The 24,684-nt window shown below is 38.7% G+C and overlaps 2 protein-coding genes across 2 annotated transcripts in view; both read left to right on the top strand.

Moving 5' to 3' along the window:
• The first annotated feature begins 378 nt into the window (after nucleotides 1-378).
• On the top strand, nucleotides 379-940 carry LOC131802188 (uncharacterized). The gene is made up of 3 exons (XM_059121796.1): nucleotides 379-464; nucleotides 523-680; nucleotides 740-940. The coding sequence occupies exons 1-3, from the start codon at nucleotides 441-443 to the stop codon at nucleotides 867-869; spliced, it is 312 nt and encodes a 103-aa protein (XP_058977779.1). The 5' UTR covers nucleotides 379-440; the 3' UTR covers nucleotides 870-940.
• Nucleotides 941-5,380: 4,440 nt separating this feature from the next.
• The window catches only part of LOC101896377 (myosin-G heavy chain), a 55,440-nt gene continuing 36,136 nt past the window's right edge, over nucleotides 5,381-24,684 (top strand). Inside the window, exons 1-5 of the mRNA XM_059121640.1 lie at nucleotides 5,381-5,404; nucleotides 5,475-5,551; nucleotides 7,819-7,955; nucleotides 16,790-17,131; nucleotides 17,173-17,511. Coding sequence (XP_058977623.1) covers nucleotides 5,381-5,404; nucleotides 5,475-5,551; nucleotides 7,819-7,955; nucleotides 16,790-17,131; nucleotides 17,173-17,511 — 919 coding nt within the window. The remainder of the gene's footprint in view (nucleotides 5,405-5,474; nucleotides 5,552-7,818; nucleotides 7,956-16,789; nucleotides 17,132-17,172; nucleotides 17,512-24,684) is intronic.

Genomic DNA, 24,684 nt, shown 5'->3' with positions numbered 1-24,684 from the left:
GCAATTTTCAAATTCTTACTTGTAGGTCATAACTTATCGATGTGGAATAGAACTACTCAAAACAGTTTGTTTTCCAGCTAATTTTGCTTTTGAAATCAAAAATGGAGTCCTGGCTGCCGAATGCAATGTCTGTACTAATACCACTCAAATGGCGTGTGTTTCGGAAACCGAATATCAGTTTTGTGTGAATAATCTCCCGACTGGAAGTGCAAGCAGTTGCCCCTTGGGTTATGTGTGCTCCACGACAACATCGGCAATTTGTGTCTCAACGACAATGAATATTCCAGCATCCTGTGGCAGTTGCAATGTGTGTTCGACAAATTTAACATTTGCCTGCACAGGAACCAACACCTACGCTTTGTGCCTGGGAAAAGTGTACCCTCAACCACAGCCGTGGTAGTTGTGGTACAAATTTGGTGTGTAACACAAATTTTGCTGAAATGTGTGTTCCCGCCGCGGCAGGGGTAGGTCTAATAGACACTTGCTAGTTGACTTTATAACTGATTTCTGTTTAATTTTAAGGTAACTGCAACTTGCACAACTACGACCACAACAAGTCCGACTTTTCCCAGTCTTACAACACCTTCAACCTTGCCAACGTATGCTCAGTATCTATGTCAAATAATACGCATAAATGCCAGATTTACTCTGCCAGCCGAAGTCGATAACACTTGCAGGAAGTAAGGCGATCCACTTGCATAACATAGTTCAGTTTTTCTTTAACGTCATTTCATTTCAGTTATGTCTACTGTTTCCTTACCCGCAATGGCACATGGTCTGGTCAAATTTACACTTGCCCTGGAAGTACATATTTTGATCCATATTCCCGTTATTGTGTGGCTACTAGACCCACTGGATGTCCTTTTTAAGACACACAGGGACCAACCCAAAATTTAATAAAATGATTGTTTTGATGTGTCAAGCTAAATAATCCAATTAATTTGTCCGTAATCTAACATTTGTTACACCCTCTACCATACATAGTATAAAGAGTGTATTAAGTTCGTCATTCCGTTTGTAACTCATCGAAATAATATTTTATACTTAACAAAGTATATATATTCTTGATCGGAGTAAAATTTGAACACCATTTAGCCCTGTCTGTCTGTCCATCTGTCAGTCTGTTGAAATCACGCTAGCGTCAAAACTAATTTAGATAGGAAGCTAAAATTTTGCACAGATCTTTTGTCTGCATGCAGGTCAATTTCGAAGATGGGGTATATCGCTCCCCGATATCGTATAGCCCCCATTTATCCACCATTTAGCCACAGTTTTCAATGAAATTGTCTTAAATCCACAAAAGGAGTTCCTTCTGAATACCTTACCCTTGGAAGTGAAATTTAATGATTTTTGCGACATTATCCACCGGAATTGTTTCAAATTTCGTATATAAAATTCGTAATGGGTACTTCAACCTATGACGAAAAATTGTATATGCAATTATTTGGGAGCTATACGACCCAAATAACGATAGCTCCCGATATTTGGTATTTTGATGATTTTAGCGACATTATTAACCGGATTTATTTTGAATTTCGTATTTAAAGTTCGCTATGGAGGAACATTGTCTATGCAGGTACATGCCTTTGTAAAGCCCACATATAACGGTACCTCCCGATATTCAGTACTTTGATGATTTAAGCGAAATTATTCACCGAAATTGTTTCAAATTTGGTATTTGAAGTTTGTAATGGATACTACAGCCTATGGTAGAAAATTGTTTTTGCAGTACCACGTCTTCGCATAGACCCGATTTTTTTTATACCCTACACTATAAAGCGGCCCGGGTATTACATCTTTGTGCATTTGTTTGTAACAGGCAAAAAGAAAGGAGATATACCCATAGTTCCTTTTGATGATCTGCATAGAATCTCATTCTGAGTCGATCCGTCTGTTCTAGGCCTGAAAATAATTACACCAATTTAATCGAAATCGACTTAGATACAGCTATAGCTTCCATATATATTGTTCATCCGATTTGTTATTTTTGTCCTCCGCAGTCGTATTATGCACTATGCAACATTGATATTTGGGAAATATATCAAATGCAGCTTAGAAATACCTTTGGTAAATGTTATCTAGATCGGTTCAGATTTGGGTATAGCTTCAAATATATAACTTTATCCGATTTCAAGTTAATCGGGAAATGAGAAATACAAGCCCGAAATGACTCGGCTAATGTGGTTGAAATTGATTCAGGGGAGAATATTCCTGTCATATATGAGTTTGTATGATTTAATTTTCACAAATTCCATATAAAACTTTTATTTGTTATGTGGTGTAGGGTATCATAAAATCGACCCGCCCGATATAAGACTTTATTTACTGTTTTTTTTTTTTTTTTTTTTTTTGAAATTTGGAATTTTTTTCAAATGGTGCAGGTATATTTTGTGTGTTTATTTTGTGTATGGTAAAACTGATCTCATATCTGATTTGAAAGATAAATAGCTGCTTGTGTATTGGCTTGAACAACTCTGGGAGGTATTGCGACATTTCTTTGAAATTCATGGTTGTGTTGCAAAATGTGTGATTTTTCTGAAATGTTCACAGAACATTGAGGAATTTACCGTGGTGAAAAAAAGATCTTATTTTTTTTTGTTTTTTTTTTTAATTCGAAGGGGCATGATACCCTTTACATGCCCCATCTTTAAAGACGCTTGTTCTTTCAAACAATGAACGTATCGATTCAGGATGGACGGATGGACCGACCATGCGCACTTTTTTAAAATATTTGCAGTGATGAGATCGCATTAAAATTTAGTAGGTGTAACTTCAACAATGATTTGGTGGGTTCAATAAATGGTCACTCCCAGTTCTTAAACCAATTAAATTTAGGACCCGAAAACCATTAATATATTATCATAATGGGTTTGATGAGTAGAATCTCTCTCACATTTAAATATCACTTTAAAAACAATGGGCATATTGACGACAATGCTCTACGGTAGTTCATATGAATGTCCGTGATTCTCAAACGCAAGAGGAACGTTCAGAAAGAAATAAAAGTAGACGTACCCATGGCATAGGTTCGTGCTGCACAATCGCCTTCTGACCCACTTTACTACAAGAAGACTAGTCATAAATGTGGACTTGAATTGCGTAGTTATCGTTTCATTGTCGGCAGTATATCAGCATTCTATTGCATTGAGGTTTCAAGTAGAGACCACTGGCTAATGCTGTATTGGTGGCAAGTTGCAATTGCTTGTTGTGGCACATCCTCCTGAAGTATCGCTTTGACTTCAATCCAAACAAACCAGGATGCTTTCAAATTTAGTAATTTGGAACCGTCATTTCGTTTCGAGTTCGGGGATGGGCAAATCGGCCCACTCCTTCTTGTACCTCCTATATAAATATAAATAATAAATCGTTTGTCTCTCGTACCATCGCTCGTTACCGTGATATTGGTAGCGTAGCCCTACGTCAAGGAAGTGGACTGAAGAAAAGGCAACATCAACAGAAATGGTTCGAAAAGTAAAGAAGCGACTTGTTCGAAAACCGCGTCGCAGTGACCGAAAAATGTCTTGTGAGCTGAACATATCGCAATATTTCATTCGTCAAATATTGAAAAATGAACTCGTGGTAAAGCCATTGAAATTGCAAAAAGTGCAAGAACTTACTCCGCAACAGAAAGAAAATATACTCAAAAGAGCTAAAGTGTTGCTTCGCTTGGCCGAAAGTGGTGAACGGCCGATTTTGATTTTGTAAACAAACAAAATGATCGTGTTTACTTGCCAAAGAGGTCAGCTGGCCATAGTGATGGTGTGGGCCGCCATAACAGCCGATGGTCGCTCTCTACTCGTATTAATCGACCATGGCATCAGAATATATGCCGAATATTATCGCGAAAATATTCTGGAGGGTGTATTAGAGCCTTGGGCACGCAAACATTTTGGCCGCAAACCTGGAAATTTCAACAGGATTCTGCACCATCGCACTCAGCACGCGCCACCTAAGAATGTTTACAAAATGAGTTCCCTCGCTTCATTTCCAGCGCACAATGGCCACCAAAATCTCCGGATACCAATCCGTTGGACTATTGTGTCAGGAGTATTTTGGAATGCAAGGTTGGCACTAAAAAATACCAAAGTGTCGATCACCTCAAGCAAGCGCTTCGCCGGGAATGGGCCAAAATATGGCAGAGCAACATTCGGGGAGAGTGTGACGGTTTCATTGGCCGTTTGAAGGTCATAACTCATGCCAAAGTTGACCAATTTGAACAAATCTAAACTTATTCCAAAATTTGATGCTATTTCCGACATTTTTTGGTTCATTCAATAAAAATGAAAAAACAAATTTAAAAATTATGGCGTTTGACTTCGTTGCAGTTTTTTATCTCACCCTTTAATTTTTACCGGATTCTTAGCTATTATAGTCCGATAACTGCAAAATTTCAATTGTAGTTAAAGCAGAGGGACGAGAAAGACACCACAATTTTGTATAATGATCGGTAACTATTATGCTGGTAAAAAGGACGAAAACTTTGATATGAAGAATGCCGAAAATGTCCTGTCCCGTCCAGTCTATAGTCCAGGCTATAGTCACCTTCACTTTCTTGTATTATGATGTTAATTCAATATTCTTAGTTTGACTTGTGTAGACTTAAAGAAATTAAACATCACAATTTCTGAAGTTTGCTGGTCAAGGTTAGCAAGACAAATACACTTTAAATCCGAATTATTATAATATAACGACTTATGGAAAAAAATCTGCCAGTAAACAAGCACTTTCAACCCCAAGATATGAGAACTGGATCTGGCCATTGATAAAATCCACCTTGTGTTGAAGAACCTTGACAATACTATTACTCTAATAAATTATTTGAATTCGGGCATCAACAGGACAATAAAGATAACGAATGTTTGTAAAAAATTTGAATAAAATCAACATGAACAAAAACAAGTCACTTAGTAGATATCTAAAGTGCGAAAATGGCAGTTCAGCTAAAGAAATTTGAAATAGTATGTAGACTAAAAAAATATATATATTAAAAATTCTGAACTAAAAGTAATTATTCAGCTCCTTACAGTTTTTCTTTGCACTTTTCTACAAATCGAAGGCCAATGCAACGACTGCTCCACTGCGACGCAAATAGCGTGTGTTTCAGAGACGCAGTATCAAATATGTGCGAATAATGTAGCTACGGGATCTATAAATTCCTGCCCGCCGGATTACATTTGCTCGACAGCCTCGACAGTGACATGCCAACCCCGATCATCGAACATTGCGCCAACCTGTGGTAGTTGTAATGTTGGTGATGCAACTCAGACGTTTGCTTGTACAGGTCGTAATACCTATGCCCTGTGTCTGGGCACAAATACCCCTCAACGAGCGCTATTGGTGATTGTGGGCCAGATTTATTGTGCAACATCAATTTACCACAATGTGCGGCAATGCCACGGATGGGGTAAGTATAAATATTCTTTCATTCCTGATAATGCAATGAAATTTTAATTCATTGAACCATACCGTTTAAGATTTCACCAACCTGTTCGTCGAATGATAACAACGTAAATTGTTGTGGATCGATAACAATTTCCGAATACGCCAAAAGGTATTGCCAGATGTTGCAATAAATAGTAGATTTCCCGTTCCTGCAGAAGTTGATAGTACATACCAGAAGTAAGTAAACTAATTGTTAGTACAGAAAACTCAGTAGATTATGAAAGTGGAGGTAATAGTAGAGAACAGTCTGTTTGAGAGTTAATATCGTAAGTAACTGGAAATGGGGTGGTTTTGCCATGCCCACCAGATTTTTTTTGAACATTTCGGATTAAGAATTCTTGAACACCCTGCACTTTAGGTATATAGTGTCTTTGCCGATATTACAGATAGCATACGAGTATTATTTGGCCAAACACTTTAACTCTCAAACAAGAAAAATATTAAGACAGACCAAGTTTGACTTGTATCGCAAGTTATGTGAGACATTGTTACCCTTGTGGGGGATGTACCAGAAGGGGTGGGCTGACTATATCATCTTTACAGATCTTGTGTTAGAATAAATATTGGAATATGCAAGTTTGAAATTTATTTCGCAATTCAGAGATATATATTTTTCAAATTTTACTTTTATACCCTTTGTGGTGTACAAGAAAGGAGGACCGATACACCTATCTTCACACCAGATCTTTCGTTCCTAAATATATTGGATAGATAAAGGGCTGAAACTCTTAAGAAATGGGTTAAGAGCCAAGAGAATTCTCAAATGAGATGAAGGCCGGAGACTCTTCATATATGAGATTAAGGGCTGGAGACTCCTCATAGTCAAAATGAAGGGCCGGAGACTCTACATAACTGAGATGAAGGGCCGAAGAGCCTTTCATAAGTCAGATGCAGGGCTGAAGAGTCTCCACAGGCGAAATGAAGAGCCGAAGAACCTTCATAGCTGAGGTGAAGGGCCTGAGACCCTTCATAGCTGAGATGAAGGGCCGAAGAGCCTTTATAGGCGAGATGAAGGGCCGAAGAGCCTTCATAGGCGATATGAAGGGCCAAAGACCATTCATAGATGAGATGAAGGGCTGAAACTCTTAAGAGATGGGGTCAAGAGTCGAAGAGAATTCTCAAATGAGATGAAGGGCCGAAGAGCCTTCATAGGCGAGATGAAAGGCTGGAGACTCCTCATAGCCAAAATGAAGGGCCGGAGACTCTCCATAACTGAGATGAAGGGCCGTAGAGCCTTCATAGGCGAGATGAAGGGCCGAAGAGCCTTCATAGGCGAGATGAAGGGTCGTAGAGCCTTCATAGGCGAGATGAAGGGCCGAAGAGCCTTCATAGGCGAGATGAAGGGTCGAATATCTATCATAGGCGAGGTGAAGGGCCGAATATCTATCAGAGGCGAGAAGACCCGAAGACCCTCACAGACGAGATGAAGGGCCGAAGACCCTTCACAGGCGAGATGAAGGGCCGAAAGCAACTCATAGATGAGATGAAGGGCCCAGCACTCTTCATAGATGAAAGGCCCAGCACCCTTCTTAGATGAAGGGCCCAGCATCCTTCATTGGTGATATAAAGGGCCGAATACCATCTGTAGATGAGATCAAGCCCCGAAGAGCCTTCATAGACGAACTGAAGGACCGAATACCTTTCATAGAGGAGCTAAAGGCCCGAATACCTTCATAGTAGAGATGAGGACCAACGACCCTTCATAAATTAGATGATGGGCCGAAGACACTTATAAGTGAGGTAAAAAGATGAAAAGTCGAGGACCCGTCATAGAAGAGATGAAGGAGACCGAATACCCTTCATAGATAAGATGAAGGACCGAAGACCCTTCATAGATAAGATGAAGGACCGAAGACCCTTCATAGATAAGATGAAGTGGGCAGGACCATCATATATAAGATGAAGTGGACAGGACCATTCATAGATGTGGTGAATGGCCCGGAACCCCTTTCGTTTCGTTTCCTGGGGCCTTCATCTTCATTCAGAGGACTAATTTCTATTCTTAGGAGGAGAGTGATGAATGAAGGGCCAATAAATTTGTGATCCAGAAAATATAATGGAGCATTTATTCAGCCTTCACCCCCCCCCCCCCCCTTTTCCCGCATCCTCGTATTTTGAAAATCGCCAATTCCAAGCAAGCCCCTGTGCTCATTTTCCCCTTTTAAATTTAAACAGCCTTTATCACACAGCCAGCGATACCATATGGAAATTGCATTTCCATCACTCGCTCAAACACACACAGATGCACATGCAAAAAGTTTGGCCAAGGAAACCCAAGCATCCGCATTCATTGCTGGTCAACTTCATTGGTCTCAAAATGGGGAGGGCAAAACAAAAAACAATTAAGTTCTAAAAATCTTAATTGTGTACCCCTAGAAGTACGTCATTCTTGGTCAGTGTTCGGGACAATGCTTTCAATGCGGAGGGAGCAAATGAAAATGCCAAGGATGTAACTCAAAATCCAAACATTATTGCAGTTGACAAGCCATACCACCACCATCAGCACCACACATGTATGCACACAAACTCACAACGTCATTTCTCTTGGAGTTAAATGGAATTCTCCCCTAAAACACTGGCAGAACTTCAGAACCGAAAGTGTGCTTTGGCTTGGTTTTTGCTTTCTGTTAGAGACCTGACATCTTTAGGCCTCTTGACGGCACGCACCACGCCATGCGAATGCACCCAAAGACCATAAAGTGTTTGTCAATGTTACCACAATGCAGCTTAAATGCGGCATCTAGACGCGACCACCATGGCGTGGGTGATGGATGCGGGGCAAAACAGCAATCGCTCGTCTGTTTGACAAAACCAAAGACAAGCTGCTAGGTGATTGTGGAACACGACGATGACTGTGACGATGATGGCGATGTCTACAACAAGTGAATTGACCAAACGTTCCAGTTGATTTTGGCAAACTCCCCCTAGTCCCTCTCCTTCTCTTGGCCAACGAAAAAGAAATGAAAAACAATCATTTGGCTTTCGACGAATGCAAAGATGGCCAACAGAGGTTGCCCAACAATTCTATGCCAAGATATGCAATTTCGCATTAGACCTCATCGTGTTGGGGATCTATGCAACAGCCATGCCTATGGCCTAACCGTCTGGCCATGCGAGATTGTGTTGTCCATAATACAGTTACCATCAAGGTTATTACCGCAAAAACCAAAGCCACCTCTGTCACCGGCAAAACAACAATCCTTTTAGAGGGCTACCAACAGCAACAAACACCCGCAGCATTCCTGCCTTGCATGTCCGTGTCCGGCATGTTGACAACAAAGTCAAATACAAGAGTAGAACATCTTTACGAACATTCCAGTCAAGATTTCACATTAAGGCCATACTTCCCCCCTCTCCTCCTTGCAGTAGTATGGTGCATGTTCCACATGTCCGACGTTTCAATGCACAAAATGCATTTAATGGCCACACCAAGAAATGCTACCAATTACCAAACTTAATATGGCAATTTAGGTTTGTATCAAGGCATGGCCATTTCCTTCTTCCATTGCCAATGGCCTGCAATTTCTGGCAAACAATGAGCCAGTGATAGGCTGCTTGCAGCACACAAGGACTATCGGTGCCGACCTGCCTGCCTGCCTTAAATCTTTACTAAAACAAGAAAACAACATCAGGCAGATGACTTTAAATGGTCGTAATTTGTGAGGATTGCAACGATGCAACAAAGTGCACTTTTTGTCTCCTTGTAGAAGTGCCTAAAGGATTTCCAATTTTTCTCTTTCTTTCCGTTTTTTTTTTTGTTGTTGCAGCTGCTCCAAAGGAACATTGTTTGGTTACCCAAAATATGTTGTTTTTTTTTGTTTTTGGTAGTTTTTGCTTGCATGTTGTTCCTGGTCCATTCCGGGTCCAACCACATTGTGTGTACAGACTTGTCAGGTTTTACGAAGATCATTATTGTCCTTAACCAGGATATGTTTATGTGTTGAGTGACGATGAGGATGTTATGTACGTGTGTGTGTTGGCCTCTACAATTATGTTCCAAACATCTTTGTTTGGCTTAAACACATAATTGTGGCCTATATCCGATATACATTAATCAAGGCTCTGCAGTTCGGTTGTTTTTAATTTAAGTGGATATTTTTGGGGAAAATTATTGCATTTGCACGAGTTGTTTAAATTTGATATATGGGTAATGGAGGGAGAGGGGAAGACTATAAAGACAAATAGAGGAAAATATTTAAGAAATGCTGTATTTAAGCAGGGCTAGCCAACAATTACCAATACAAAAGCTTTAATTGTGTATGTTTTACAGACATGAAAATAGAGAGAGTAACTCTCTCAAACAGCTACTGTCTGTCCGCAAAACAAATTTGTTGTTGGTAAACAAGCGAACAAGCGAAGAAGTGGGGAGTCTACTGATCGACGTTGAGTTTTAGACACAAAACTACGACCGCGTGTAAGTGTGGTGAATTGCCTAATGGACGGTGTTTGGCAAGCGCTCCATAAAAGGCCGAAAGGAAATTTTAATTGAGTTAAAAATTAAATCCTTGAATGGACCTTTAAAATATGTAAGTTGTCACATTGGACAAAAGCCACAGTTTGAGTCCCTCTAGCATTGTCCGATCTGTTTGGATGAAATTTAGATCGAGATCTATTATGAGAATTATAGCTCACAATTTAGTTTTTATAAATTTAGTTGTATATATTTCGAATAAATTTAAAATATTAGGGGAAATTTAACAAATGCTGTGTATTGGAGGGGTTAAAAAGGTAAGCCCAAAAATTATAACTTATTGGCCGAAACGAATTTTTAATGAAGCGATGTAAGAACCTAACAAGAGTACTTTTTGTGTCAGGAAAAAATATTTTTGAAATTCCTATAATATTCTCAAACGTATCGATAAGGGCGGGCCTTTGATATAGCCAAAGTGTATCTCATGGACATATTGGTATTGAGAATATGCCTGAATGAAACCCGTTTGAGTACATTTGGAGTCTATATGTTGGTCTTCCCGAGGCAGTATCCAATCCACTAACCATTTTATCTAACTTCAGTCGAGTTCAAAGATGGTTCATATCGGTTCACTGCCCCTGAAAATTCGTTCACCATATATATACCCTCAGCTATATAGCGATAAATCATTTGATATGGCAAAATAATTGTTCTCTTTGGACCAAATTCGTTTCAAATCATTTGGAGTCGATCTAGGATTGTCCGCCCATCTGGCTGGCTGGTGCCTTCGATAACTCTCTTGGTACATTGTAATATTATTGTTAAACTTAGATCAGGTTCTGAGATGGGCAATATAGACACACTCCTTCTGATACCTCCCCCACAAAGGTCAAGAAGAAATGATCATCCGATGTTATGTTACTTTACAAATCATAATATTTGTATTAGTGCTAGACAAGGTGCGAAAATGGACAATAACGGCCCACTCCTTTGAATACCTTCTAAAAGTGAAAGAAGAGTCCGATTACCTTCTTATTTCCAAATACCCATATTTTTACCAACTACGGATGTTGTTTGAAGATGGCATAGATCAGGCCACTCCTTCTGGTACCTTCCCCAAACGTGTCTAAATCGTTAATATCCATAACCCTCATAAAAAAAAGAAAAAAAAAAAAATACACATCCTTTTTGTACCACCACACAATGAATCAAAATTTAGAATTATATCAAGTTTCACATATCCCAATATATTTACTAACACATGTTTTGACGTGAATACTATAGATATCAGCCTACCCCTTCCGGTACCTTCCCTACATCGGGTCAGAATTATATAAAACATTGGCGCTCATAAAATGTGAAATAAGCATCTAATATTCCCTATAAATGTCAAACATCTGAAAATTCTTACTAACCCCAACTGAAGATGAGAGATATCGGTTAACCTCTTTTGATACCTCCCTCACAAAGGGTCAATATCATATATCTCTCAAGACATACGACTCAATTTAGCGATTTCCTTCAAAATTGGCATATCTAAATATTTATTTCAAGCTAATATTTGACAGGATTATGGAATATACAGGGTGAGATAAAAAAAACTGCAACAATTTTTTTTAAATTTTATTGAATAAAAGCAAAAAATATGGGAAATAGGATCAAATTTTAGAATAAGTTTAGATTTGTTCGAATTGGTCACCTTTGGCACGAATTATGGCCTTCAAACGTCCAATGAAACCGTCACACGTTGCCCGAATGTTGCTCTGCGGTATTTTGGCCCATTCCCGGCGAAGCGCTTGCTTGAGGTGATCGACACTTTGGTATTTTTTAGTGCCAATCTTGCTTTCTAAAATACTCCAGATACAATAGTCCAACGGATTGGTATCCCGACATTTTGATGGCCAATGAAGAGAGGAACCTCATTTGTAAACATTCTTGGGTGGCGCGTGCTGAGCGCGATGGTGCTGAGTCCTCTTGGAATAGCCAAGTTCTGCGGCCAAAAATTTACGTGCCCAAGGCTTTAATACATTCGGTATTTATTCTGATGCCACGGTTGATTAATACGAGCGGACTTTTATGGCGAGAACCATCAGCTGTTATGGCAGCCCACACCATCACCATGGCCGGCGCTTGAGTTCTGGTGGCCAACCGAAGGTGCACATATTCAGCTGACCTCTTTGGCAAGTAAACACGATCATTTTGTTGGTTTACAAACTGCTAGACAAAGAATCTTTTCACATCGGAGAAAACCAAATTCGGCAGTTAACCACTTTCGGCCAAGCGAAGCAACTCTTTGGCTCTTTCAGTCTATTTTCTTTCTACTGCGGTGTAAGTTCTTACACTTTTTGGAATTTCAATGGCTTTACCACGAGCTCTTTTCTCAATATTTGCCGAATGAATATTGCGATATGTTCAGATTCCGAACCATTTTTCGGCCACTGCGACGCGGGTTTCGATCAAGTCGCTTCTTTACTCTTCGAATCATTTCTGCTGCGGATGAACACATAGGAAGATCCATATGTAATATCCTTTGTCCAAGCAGATGCTCGAGGTGTTACATAATTTTTGTACCAAAAATCTCTCATTATCCTTAGCACAGGGTTGTAGAGTATAAAAATATTGTTTTATTTTCTAAGCCCATTATCATTTGGGCTGTTTGTATTTAGGTTCTACTTCCCTCTCTTCATATATAAAGATCCATTCAACTCGTCCTTAAAATTCATTGAGTTCTTCTATAAATTCCACTCGATCCATTGGGAAAGTCCCCCTTCAGCTGTCCTTAAAAAATTAGTTAGGCTATGAAGGCTAGTTTTTTCTTTCTTAACTCTCTTGGCAATCATGGATAAGTTTATAAAAAAAATTTAAAGTTATGCGAATCTGGTGGCCGTTTCGAAAGGTCTTAAATTTTTCCAAAAAAAAAAAAAAAAAATTTAATTTAAATTGCTTGTGTTTAGATGTTTATGCTATGGGCTTAGTAAATCCTTCCGAGCATTATAGATATAGGATAAATAAATAAGACAAATACGTTCAGGCTGGTCTAAAATAGCCTGTATGTCATACTTTCCCTTCGTTCGTCAATAAAATATGTCCGCTATTTTATTCAAACATTGCTAAACTCTCAATTTTTTTCGTTGATTCTTATTTTTTTATTGCTAATATTAGGTCTCCAAGCTCCTTCAGCACCTCTACATGGATTCCTTTCTATAAATATTGACCCCAAATCCAGCCACCTCTTTAGATTTTAAGCCAATGATCTAAGAATTTCAAATATTCAAAATTTTACAAAACGAATTTTCTATTTTTAGCCTCGCAACCCAAATGTGAAGAACAACAACCAAATTCATGGCGAAATTAAAACTTTTTGGCCACATTTGTTGGTTTGATTTTTGGCCAACAAATGGCCATGCGACACCAAAAAAACACATTCAATTTCAATGAGAAAAACACACACCAAAATGGAATGACATAAAACGCCGAAAAAATATATTTTCTTTTTGGTTGTTTGTTCACCATAAATCGCCAGAAAAAAACAAGTATGGGAGTGTTGGTATCTGTCTGACACAGAGACAGACTATGTGTGGGTGGGTGCGGGTGGAGTGTGTGATGGTCTATATTTTTTCTAATTCATTGAATGATATTCTGGTATTCTAGCCAAAATAACATCAACATACCACAAGATATTAAATGGTTCTTTTGGAATCAAACCTCAATTTAAGCATCACAGATACCGTGCCTTGTCTATTTTAGGGGAGGAGGTGGTCTCTGACAATTTTTTTTCGTCTCTCGTCTAAGCCCTATTGAAAGTGTTGGTAATACTTTATGTTCGACAGTGACTAGGGTTCATAGCCACGGAGTGATTGGGGGTAGAGCCAAAACCAAAAATGTCAATTTTGAAAAACGACATATCCCAGCCGCCAAATCCTGGCGATGATACGCGACAAAACAAAACCAAGGACAAAAAACGCGGTTTGTCACCTTTTGATTTGATGCCAGAGTGTTTAAGAGCTCTATACCTCAAACTGTTGCCTGTATTATCATGCCAACGGCCATCTCACGCGGAGGAACTTAACAACCTGGGGTCACAGAGAACACTTTGACTTTGTTAAATCAAAATTGATGGTTTCGTGACTTCCGTAGTCGTCGTGGTCCTTGTTCGAATTGATGTAAATTTGTGCTGTAACCGACAGGGAGTAACAAGACGAACTGCCAACACTAGTGTGCAGTGTTAAATGGCCCTTCTTTTGCCACGGAAGTGGTATCAATTTACTAGAGTTGACATTTTTCTACGTTTTTTTGCCGCATTTTGTCCTTTGGCTGGGAATAGAGAAAAGGATTTACTAGGATGTTAGGGCTACAGAGGTGGTATCTAAAAAAAATGAATATTTTAAAACGAGAACATGGCTAAAGGACCATTGTTCTACCTCTGCGAAATGTGTGTGTGTGTGTCTTTTCAGCTATGTTTCACCGTTGTAGTTAAGTTTTAATTGGAGTTTGACCTTAGAAGGATGTTTTTTTGTCTCTCCATAAACGTAAAACATACCACATGTGTTGTTAATATCAGAGGTTGGTTATTTGTTTTTATTTGTCCATGACAGCGACTGGCGAAATTGGTTACATAAAAACGTTTAATAACTGGTTTAATAACCGTAAGTCTGGACAAAGTAAAAGAATTTCAAATATTATTAAAATGTTTGACCCTTATTATATTTCCAACGAAATAGCTCGAGTCAACGAAACACAGGGGAGGAGGAACCAAGGAAAGGAAAGAGAGAATGTAAATCGATACTTTAATTTAAAAACTCTGTAGACGAGTTGAAAACATTGAACATAAATGGGTAGGAAGGTACGGTATAGAAATGTTGAAGGGTATTTGCATAACCAAGCTGGAGGGAGTCATCATAAAGGAGCTAAGGATCATCCTAAATGGAGATTCTATAAAGCGGCTGAAGAGAACATTTATAGATGAGCAAAGGGGAATCCTCATAGATGTTGGGGATACCTTATAGATGAGCTGAAAAGAGCCTAGGCGAGCGAAAATCGCCACCATAGATGAGCTGAAACCCGTCTCTCTCTAGACGAGATGAAATTCGTCTCTCTCTAGACGAGCTGAAACTCGTCTCTCCATAGGCGAGCTGTGTAGGTTATCTCTCCATAGACGAGCTGTTGTAGGTCGTCTCTATTGACGATCTTAAAGTCGTCTCTATAGACGACCTTAAAGTCGTTTCTATAGACGACATGGAAGTCATTTCTATAGAAGACCTGAAAGTCGTCTCTATTATCGACTAAAAAGTCGTCTCCATAGATGACTTCAAAAGTCGTCTCCACAGACGACCTTAAAAGTCGTCTCAATAGACGTCCTGAAAGTCGTCTCCATAGACGACTTCAAAAGTCGTCTCCACAGACGACTTTAAAAGTCGTCTCCATAGATGACTTCAAAAGTCGTCTCCATAGACGACTTTAAAAGTCGTTTCTATAGGCGACTTCAAAAGTCGTCTCCATAGACGATTTCAAAAGTCGTCTCCATAGATGACTGCAGAAGTCGTCTCCATAGATGACTTCAAAAGTCGTCTCCATAGATGACTTCAAAAGTCGTCTCCATAGATGACTTCAAAAGTCGTCTCAATAGACGACTTCAAAAGTCGTCTCCATAGACGACTTCAAAAGTCGTCTCCATAGACGACTTCAAAAGTCGTCTCCATAGATGACTTCAAAAGTCGTCTCCATAGATGACTTCAAAAGTCGTCTCCATAGACGACCTGAAGTCGTCTCCATAGATGACTTCAAAAGTCGTCTCCATAGACGACTTCAAAGTATTCTCCATAGACGACTTCAAAAGTCGTCTCCATAGACGACTTCAAAAGTCGTCTCCATAGACGACTTCAAAAGTCGTCTCCATAGACGACTTTAAAAGTCGTCTCCATAGACGACCTGAAAGTCGTCTCTATAGGCGACTTCAAAAGTCGTCTCCATAGACGACTTCAAAAGTCGTGTCCATAGATGATTTCAAAAGTCGTCTCGATAGACGACTTCAAAAGTCGTATCCATAGACGATTTAAAAAGTCGTCTCTATAGGCGACTTCAAAGTCGTCTCGATAGACGACTTCAAAAGTCGTCTCCATAGACTATTTCAAAAGTCGTCTCCATAGATGACTTCAAAAGTCGTCTCCATGGATGACTTGAAAAGTCGTCTCCATAGATGATTTCAAAAGTCGTCTCCATAGATGACTTCAAAAGTCGTCTCCATAGACGACTTCAAAAGTCGTCTCCATAGACGACTTCAAAAGTCGTCTCCATTGATGATTTCAAAAGTCGTCTCCATAGACGACTTCAAAAGTCGTCTCCTTAGACGGTTTCAAAAGTCGTCTCCATAGATGACTTCAAAAGTCGTCTCCATAGACGACTTCAAAAGTCGTCTCCATAGACGATTTCAAAAGTCGTCTCCATAGATGACTTCAAAAGTCGTCTCCATAGATGACTTTAAAAGTCGTCTATGGGAGACGACTTTTGAAACCGTCTCGTCTCCATAGACAACCCTAAAAGTCGTCTCTACAGACGACCAAAAAATCGTCTCTATAGACAAACAAACAGTCGTTGCTATAGATGATCAACAAGTCGTCTCTATAGACCACCAGAGGACGGAAAGTCCGTTTCTTCAGAGGACCACAAAGTCGTCCTAAGAGAGTTTTTAGAGGGAAATACCCCACTGACGAGCTACATGACGGTCTTTGTATTCGAGCCGATTATGGTCTCAATTTTTACAAATTATTTTGTTTCCTGTTTTTTAATTTTAATTAATTTATTTAATTTTGTATCTTTTCTTGCAGATGGCGCTTCTCTAAATCCGCAAAGCATCCGTGAAACAAAAATCTGCATCAAATCTTCAAATTGAAAATTAATTTCCCCCAAAGAAATTAAAAATTGATCTTCTTTCTCCAGACGTTGCCCAGAACTCTACAAAAATTGTGCGTTTCAAACAAGTCGTTGCCGCCAATTACGGCCAAAGCACCCAACACCACCACCACCAACAGCCGCAGCAGCAGCACAGCACGCAGCACTATCCAACGCCAGCAACTGCAGCGCTGCATTCCAACCACAAAGTGAACAACTTTGAGGCAAAAATGCATCTCACGACGACAACAAATGGTGGAGGTGGGGCCAACAATGCCAACAACACGGCCGCCTCCAATACTGCGAACAGCAACAACAACAACAATTCGAATACACAGAATAACAACAACGCGAGTTCGAATAACACAAATACCAACAACAGTTCGAATGGTAACAATAACAATTCCACAGAACAAAATACTCCGCCACAGCAGCTCAACTGCTCAATGAGGCCTACACAAAAATGACTTCGGATATTTTGGCCGAACGTACATTGGGCGATTTTCTTACCGAACATCCGGGTGAATTGATACGAACCAGTAGCCCGTTGTTTGTGTGTACCGTGCTGCCGCCGCACTGGCGTTCGAACAAGACATTACCGGTGGCATTTAAAGTTGTTTCGCTGGGCGATATTATGGACGGGACAATGGTGACGGTGCGAGCGGGCAACGATGAGAACTACTGTGCAGAGCTGCGGAACTCAACGGCGGTAATGAAGAATCAGGTGGCCAAATTTAACGATTTACGTTTTGTGGGGCGAAGCGGTCGAGGTGAGTAGAGGCTTTCTTAGCCGAATTTTATTGCCGAATATTTGTTGATTTGAGTAAATAAATATTAAATGGTGTAGGTTGCGATTTATTAGCTTCAATAAAACACGTGTTATTGGTGTTTTTAAGATTTTCCACGAAAATACTTTGTTGCATGTAAGGCGTAAATAACCATAAAATATTGCCATCAAATGTTTGCCAAAAGAGGTTAACCACCACAATGTTGGTAGTGCCATCTTAACTGAAGTCATTTAACGCCATTAAAAATGTCAACAAATGGGGCAATTAGCGAAACAAATAACATGTAAATATTTGGCCTTAAGAAGGTAATAAAATTTCATGGAGATCTGATATGTCATAGAACCATAAAATGCCTTGTACAAAAAAATAAGCGTTAGTATTCATAATTTCATATGACTGCAGGTTAAACAAGTAAGCAAAGGCTATAGTCGTATGGGGTCGATATCCTACAACACTACAATATGTTAGAAGTCCAATTCCATTTTGGAAGATTTCGCTTTTGAAATAATGTCATAGAGCACTGCACAGATATTAACCTTAGCACTCCGTCGTGTTGTTAGTTGTTGTGGTCCATTTTACATCTATATCCAGGGTGACATGAAACAAGTTAAAAAGCAAAAGTTCGGCCGGCCCGAACTTTGAATACCCTCCACCATTTGGAACGAATTCGGAAATTTTCGAAAAAAAAAATAAAATCCCTTAAAATTACTGCTAAAATCTTAAAAAATACCAAATATAGCCGTTATATTGGTGTATATACGAAATAAACATGAACTTGAAATAAACGGTGAATAATGTGGCTAAAATCATCAAAATACCGTATACAGGGAGGTACCATATCGAAGATCTGGACCTGCATAGACAATTTTCTGTGACAGTCTGTAGCATCCATTACGAAACTTCAAATACTACATCTCAAACAATTTCTATGAATATTGTTGCTAAAATCGTCAAAATGCCGAATATAGGGAGGTACTGATATACGGGGCCTATACGAAGACCTAGACCTGCATAGACAATTTTCTGTCACAGACTGGAGTTCCCTTTACGAACTCTAGATACGTAATTTGAAACTACTCCGGTGAATAATGACGCTAAAATCATGAAAATACCGAATACCGGAGGTACCGTTATATGGAGGCTATACGAAGACGTGGATCTGCACAGACAATTTTCTGTCTTAGGCTGTAGTATCCATTTCGAACTTCAAATGCCAAACTTGAAACGGTTCCAGTGAATAATGTCGCTAAAATCATCAAATGCGGAATATCGGGAGGTACCGTTATATAGGGGCTATACGAAACGTGGACCTACATGACCCATGTACGAACTTAACCTGCCTACTGGCAAAAAAAAAACATGTAACGGAATGACAAAGTTAATTTACCCACCATAGTATGGTGGAGGGTATAAAAACTGCAACCAACTTCAGACTGCTGTCATTTAATAAGCCACTCGTCCGACAGCTGTTAAAAATGTTCCAGTGACAGCTCATTATATTAGTTACAAGCGTACAAAAGCATTTTGGTGAGAATTTTCCAGAAAAAGTTATTCGTGATGGAATTCAAGCGCGATAGTTTGATTTCTTTACATTTGGCTGGAAAACCACAAGTGGCTATCGTTAGAGCACTTCAGCATTTGAATGTGAATTCATCGTTACCGTGATACTAGTAGAGTAGCCCAACGTCATGGAAGTGGACGGTAGAAAACAGCAACATCAGCAGAAATGGTTCGAAAAGTAAGTAAGCGACTTGATCGAAACCAGCATCGCAGTGGCCGAAAAATGGCTCGTGAGCTGAACATATCACAATATTCAATACGCCAAATTTGGGAAAATAAGCTCGGGGAAAAGCCCTTGAAATTCCAAAAGGTGCAAGAACTTACACCCCAACAGAAAGAAAACAGACACAAAAGAGCTAAAGAGTTCCTCCGCTGGCCGAAAGTTGTGAACTGCCGAATTTGGTTTTCTCCGCTCTGATGAGAAAACATTCGTTATCCATCAGTTTGTAGACAAAAAATGATAGCGTTTACTTACCAAGAGGTCAGCTGAAAATGTGCACCTTCGGTTAGCCATCAGAACTCAAGAGCCGGCTAGGTGATGGTGTGGGCCGCAATAACAGCCGATGGTCAATATTAATCGACCGTGGCATCAGAATAATGCCGAATAGTTGTCGCAAACATATTCTGGAGGGTGTATTAAGCCTTGGGCACGCAAAACTTTTGGGGCCGCAGACCTTGGACATTCCAACAGGACTCAGCACCATAGCACTCAGCATGCGCCACCCAAGAATGGTTACAAAATGAGGTTCCTCACTTAATTCCAGGGCACAATAGCCACCAAAATCTCCGGATACCAATCCGTTGGACTATTGTGTCTGGAGTATTTGGAAAGCCTAGGTTGGCACTAAAAATACTAAAGTGTCGATCACCTCAAGTAAGCGCTTCGCCGGGAATGGTACGAAATACCTCAGAGCAACATTCGGGCAGCGTGTGACGGTTCATTGGGCCGTTTGAAGGCCATAATTCGTGCCAAGGTGGACCAATTCAAATTATTCTGAAATTTGATTCTATTTCCTCCGACATTTTTTGATTTCATTCAATAAAATTTAAAAAAAAAAAAATGTAAAAATTATGGCGAATGAATGGATTTCAGGGAATCTTAATTCAAAAATTAAGAACAATTTGGTTAATTCGGGAACGTGTCTCCTATATTCCGGCTACTTTGCGATGTAACTTCCAAACGACCGTTTATACGTGTCCTACACTCTATATAATCTGCTGGATTTTTCCTGTAATTTTGCTTGTGTTGTTCTGTAAATAAAAAATTAAATGATCGTCGTAGGTCCGTTGTACGTATGAGATACATTACTCAATGTTTGCAACAATCATACGCCCACCGCCAGTACTCTGTGTGTCTAACTAGCGATGTGGTGTCCGTTGGAATTGCAATTTTCCGGATTTTGAAAAAAGGAAAGTTGTGCTGAATTGTGCTAGGTTTGTGCTCAATTGGGCCGATTTTTTCGACCCTCGAAAAAAATTCTGAGAATTGCAATTTTCGAATTTAGAAAAAATTAAAGTTGTGCTGAGTTGCACTCGTTTTGTGCCCATTTGTGCCGTTAAAAATTTTTTTCGATATCTCTTACCAATTCCGAAAAAACGACAGTTTCGAAAGTATGCCAAAATTGCAATTTGCGAATTTCGAAAATTAAGAGTTGTGCTTGATTGTGCCGTTTTATTCTCAATATCTTAACCGTTTTAATGATATAACAATTTCGAAAAAAACAGTATTTTCAGAAAAATTGCTGTTATTGTTGTAAAAATTCAAATTTTGAGATGTGGTAAATTGCACTGAGTTGTACTCACTTAGCACAATTTTTCGTCAAAAAAAAGCACACAGCACAATTCCTAATTTTTCGAAATTCGAAAATTACAATTCTGGCCTACTTTCGAATTTGTCGTTTTTTTTTGAAATTGGTAGAAGATATCGAAATAATTTACGGCATAAATGGGCACAAACCGAGTACAACTCAGTACAATTTTAAATTCGAAAATTGCAATTGTCTCAGATTTTTTTGAAAAAAATCTTTTTTCGAATATCTCAGAAATTTTTTCGAATTTTGAAAAAAAAAATCGGCTCAATTGAGCATAAACCTAGCACAATTCAGACCAACTTTCCTTTTTTCGGAATTCGAAAATTGCAATTCCCTTGATTGTTAAACCTCCATAACTTAATTTATCAATCTAACACATACATTCATTTAATTTAAAAATCGGAAACAAAAAATAAAAAAGTAACTACCATTGCCATTTGTTTTGGAATTTCCCTTGCAGGACAATATTTCCTTTTTTCCTTGCTCTTTGTTAATAAAATGACAGAGTTTTTTAACTTTTGATATTAATTTCGTTCACACAGAGGCCAACGAAGAAGAAGTTTGCGTTTTTTGGTCAACACTTAATGAACTTTTGTGATAAGCGGGAAAATATTTTTTATTTGTTGGACAACACCAAAAAAAAGAGTTTTTCCCCCAACAAAATGAATACAAAACCGTTTGTAGAAAACAAATTGTTCCAGAGTTTCTACTTCCATCCCGCAGTAAGGAAACAGGGAAACAAAAGTGTAAATTGCTGCGTGTTATATTGTTGTTTTCAAAACTCACACATACACACAAACGACCACACAGCAATTGGTGTGGCCTTTTTTTTGCCTTTGAAGACAAAGATAGAAGGGAAAAAACAGGGAACTCATTGCTCTAAAAAACAGTTGTTAACTCAGCCTTACACAAAAGGCTGGGCATTGTTTTCTATGGTCAAGGATAGCATTTTTTTTGGCCAAAAACAAAAAACCTTCCTAAAAGCAGTTGAAAATGTTGATGGTCTGCCATGGAGCAACGGAATTTCACTGTTGCTGCTGCAACCAAATTGCTGTTGTTTTCTGGGTTGTTTAAGTGTTTTGTATTGTTTGTTTGAAGTAAAGGGATTTCCAGCAGCCATTCTATGGGCCAGCGTCAGATGTGAAAGACAGAATCTGTCATACCATCGCTGTTCACCGCTATTCAAGATAAAACTTGTTAAGTGGTATTCTTGTTTTTTAACGCATTGCAAATTAAAAGTTCGCTCTCCTCTAGATTTTTTTTTGCAAGCAATTATATAGCAATTTTATTTTTAGTGTAATAGAAAATTATTTTGCCAAAGTGCAATTGTTTTGGCTAATAGAGTTTATTGTTAAAACACGAAATGGATTCGTTAGTGTGTGGGTGAGGCTAGAAATAGTTCAAAGCAATATTCCAGAAGGAAATTTCGCAATTATATAAAAGAGATAAAACCAAACCTCTCTGCTAGAAAATGTTTTAAGTGTTAAAAACGAGCCACTGGGTACATCCGAGAGTTCTCCAACCTTATAATCACATGCTTCAGGTTACGTTGACTATAAGGCAAATGTGAAGCACAAAAATTAAATTTTGTTGATTGGGCCCCCAAATGGTTTATATTGCAGAAAAAACGGTATAACTAAAAAGCAAGCATCCCAAGGAATTTTAATCCGAACAATTCTATTTAGGTCACTTTGCGATGTAAACCTTCAAAACGCCGAAATACGTGTTTTTTTATTTTTAGCTCTTATAACACTGTGCGATATATTTAATTTTTTTCAATAATTACGAGGGAAATACAGCAGATTATGAAAGTAGAGCTAACAAGCGAAAAAGTGTTAGTCGATTTTGTCGACAGATGTATACCCTCAGCTAATGCTCGATTACTTAAATATAATTTTACTTCTATCATGATAACTCAAATTGTTAACCCTCTATGGAGTAGGTTCCAAAGGAATGGACCAATATTATCCATTTCGTATCGGACCTAAATAATTATGATAGAAACATTGCGACGTGGCAGGTTTAAACTAAATTGGTTATTTCCCTCACTTCATGTGAGATATGTGATAATTTTTCGAACATTTTAAAATGTGCGGAGGTACAAAGATATAGCCGATCGAAGTATTCCATTTTAATACTTAATGGATGGGCAAAATTACAAGAAATCGAACATTTATATCCAACTTTATGCAAATCAAAAACAAGGATTTTTTCATCTCAGGTTCCTGCGTCAGAGAAATATTTAAATATAGCAATTTGTGTAGAATCGCTGACTTGTTTCGCAAGTTATGACAGATAAAAGTATTGAAAATTTCTGCGATGAGAAAATATTCGTTGTCCAGCAGTTTGTAAACAAACCACATGATCGTGTTACTTGCTGACCTTTAAAAAGGTCACCTGAAAATGTGCACCTTCGGTTGGCCACCAAAACTCAAGCGCCTGCTATGGTGATGATGCGGGCGCCATAAAAGCCGATGTTCGCTCTCCGCTCGTATTAATCGACCGTGGCATCAGAATAAATTCCGAATTTTATCGCGAAAATATTCTGGAGGGTGTGTTAAAGCCTTGGGCACGCAAACACTTTAACCACAGACCTTGAACTGACATGACTCTGCTCCATCGCACTCAGCATGCGCCACCCAAGAATGATTACAAAATGGGTTCCTCGCTTCATTTGCAGCACACAATGGCTACCAAAATCTCCGGATACCAATCCTTTGGACTATTGTGTCTGAAGTATTTTGGAAAGCAATGACAGATAAAAGTATTGAAAATTGTGTCTCTTTGTGGCTGAGGTACCAGAAGGCGTTCACAGATGTATATCATCTTAACACCAGATCTTGTGTTGGCAAAAATGTTTGTATGTGTGAAATTGGAAGAGGGTTGGATATTTCGGTTTCTTTGAGTGCTTTGTTTGTAAAAATCTTAAATCCTACGTGGAGGAGGTATCAGAAGAAATGGTCCGATCTCTACCATTTTTATAACAGATCTTGTGTTGGTGGAAATATTGAGAAGTAACAAGTCTGAATGTAATTCGATGTTAATTTAGCGTTGTATTAGCTTCATGTGCATTTAAAATGTTGATTCCTTTTGGGGAGGTACCAGAAGGAGTGAACCGATATCTTCTCAGCAGAGTTTCTGTTAATAGAAATAATAGTAAGTGTGAAATAATAAGATAACCTGATTAGTATTTCGGATTTCATAATCTTTTTGTTATTCAAACTTTGACCCTTTGTGGGGGAGGTACCGCAAGGAGTAGACGGATAAAGTATTCTCCTTTCATCAGACCGTGGGTTAATAAAACTATTGGGATGTGTGAATTCTCTTACATCACATTTTATAAGAGTTATAATTATTCAAAATTTTGATGCTTTGTGGGGGAAATACTTGATGGAGTGAACCGATATAGTCCATTTTCGCGCCTGATTTGCAAAGTTGGAGCAAAATTTGATTATCCTTTCTCTTTCTCCGCAGAAAAATTTTTTATTTAGTTTTTTTTGATAATTTCTACCTTTTGTGCGGGAGGTACCAGAACTATTGAACCAATAATGCCCATCTTTACAGTAGATCTTGTGTTAGTAGAAATAATAGTATGTTTAAAATAATGAGAGAACCGGAGGAGTATTTCGGATTTCATGATCGTTTTGTTTATTCAAAACTTTGACCCTTTGGGGGGAGGTACCACAAGGACTGGACGGATAAATTATTATCTTTTCACCAGACCATGGGTTAATAAAATTATATATATATATATATATATATATATATATAATATATATATATA

Source organism: Musca domestica, unplaced genomic scaffold, assembly GCF_030504385.1.
Source record: "Musca domestica strain aabys unplaced genomic scaffold, Musca_domestica.polishedcontigs.V.1.1 2, whole genome shotgun sequence".
NCBI classification, from domain to species: Eukaryota; Metazoa; Arthropoda; class Insecta; order Diptera; family Muscidae; genus Musca; species Musca domestica.
The sequence above is the reverse complement of the archived record's forward strand: the minus strand, read 5'-3'. Positions and strand labels throughout refer to the sequence as shown.

Coding starts and splice junctions, on each gene's coding strand:
- LOC131802188 (XM_059121796.1), top strand. CDS start 441: ATGTGTGTTCCCGCCGCGGCAGGG. Junction 465..522: donor GTGTTCCCGCCGCGGCAGGG/GTAGGTCTAATA, acceptor TTTAATTTTAAG/GTAACTGCAACTTGCACAAC. Junction 681..739: donor GTCGATAACACTTGCAGGAA/GTAAGGCGATCC, acceptor ATTTCATTTCAG/TTATGTCTACTGTTTCCTTA.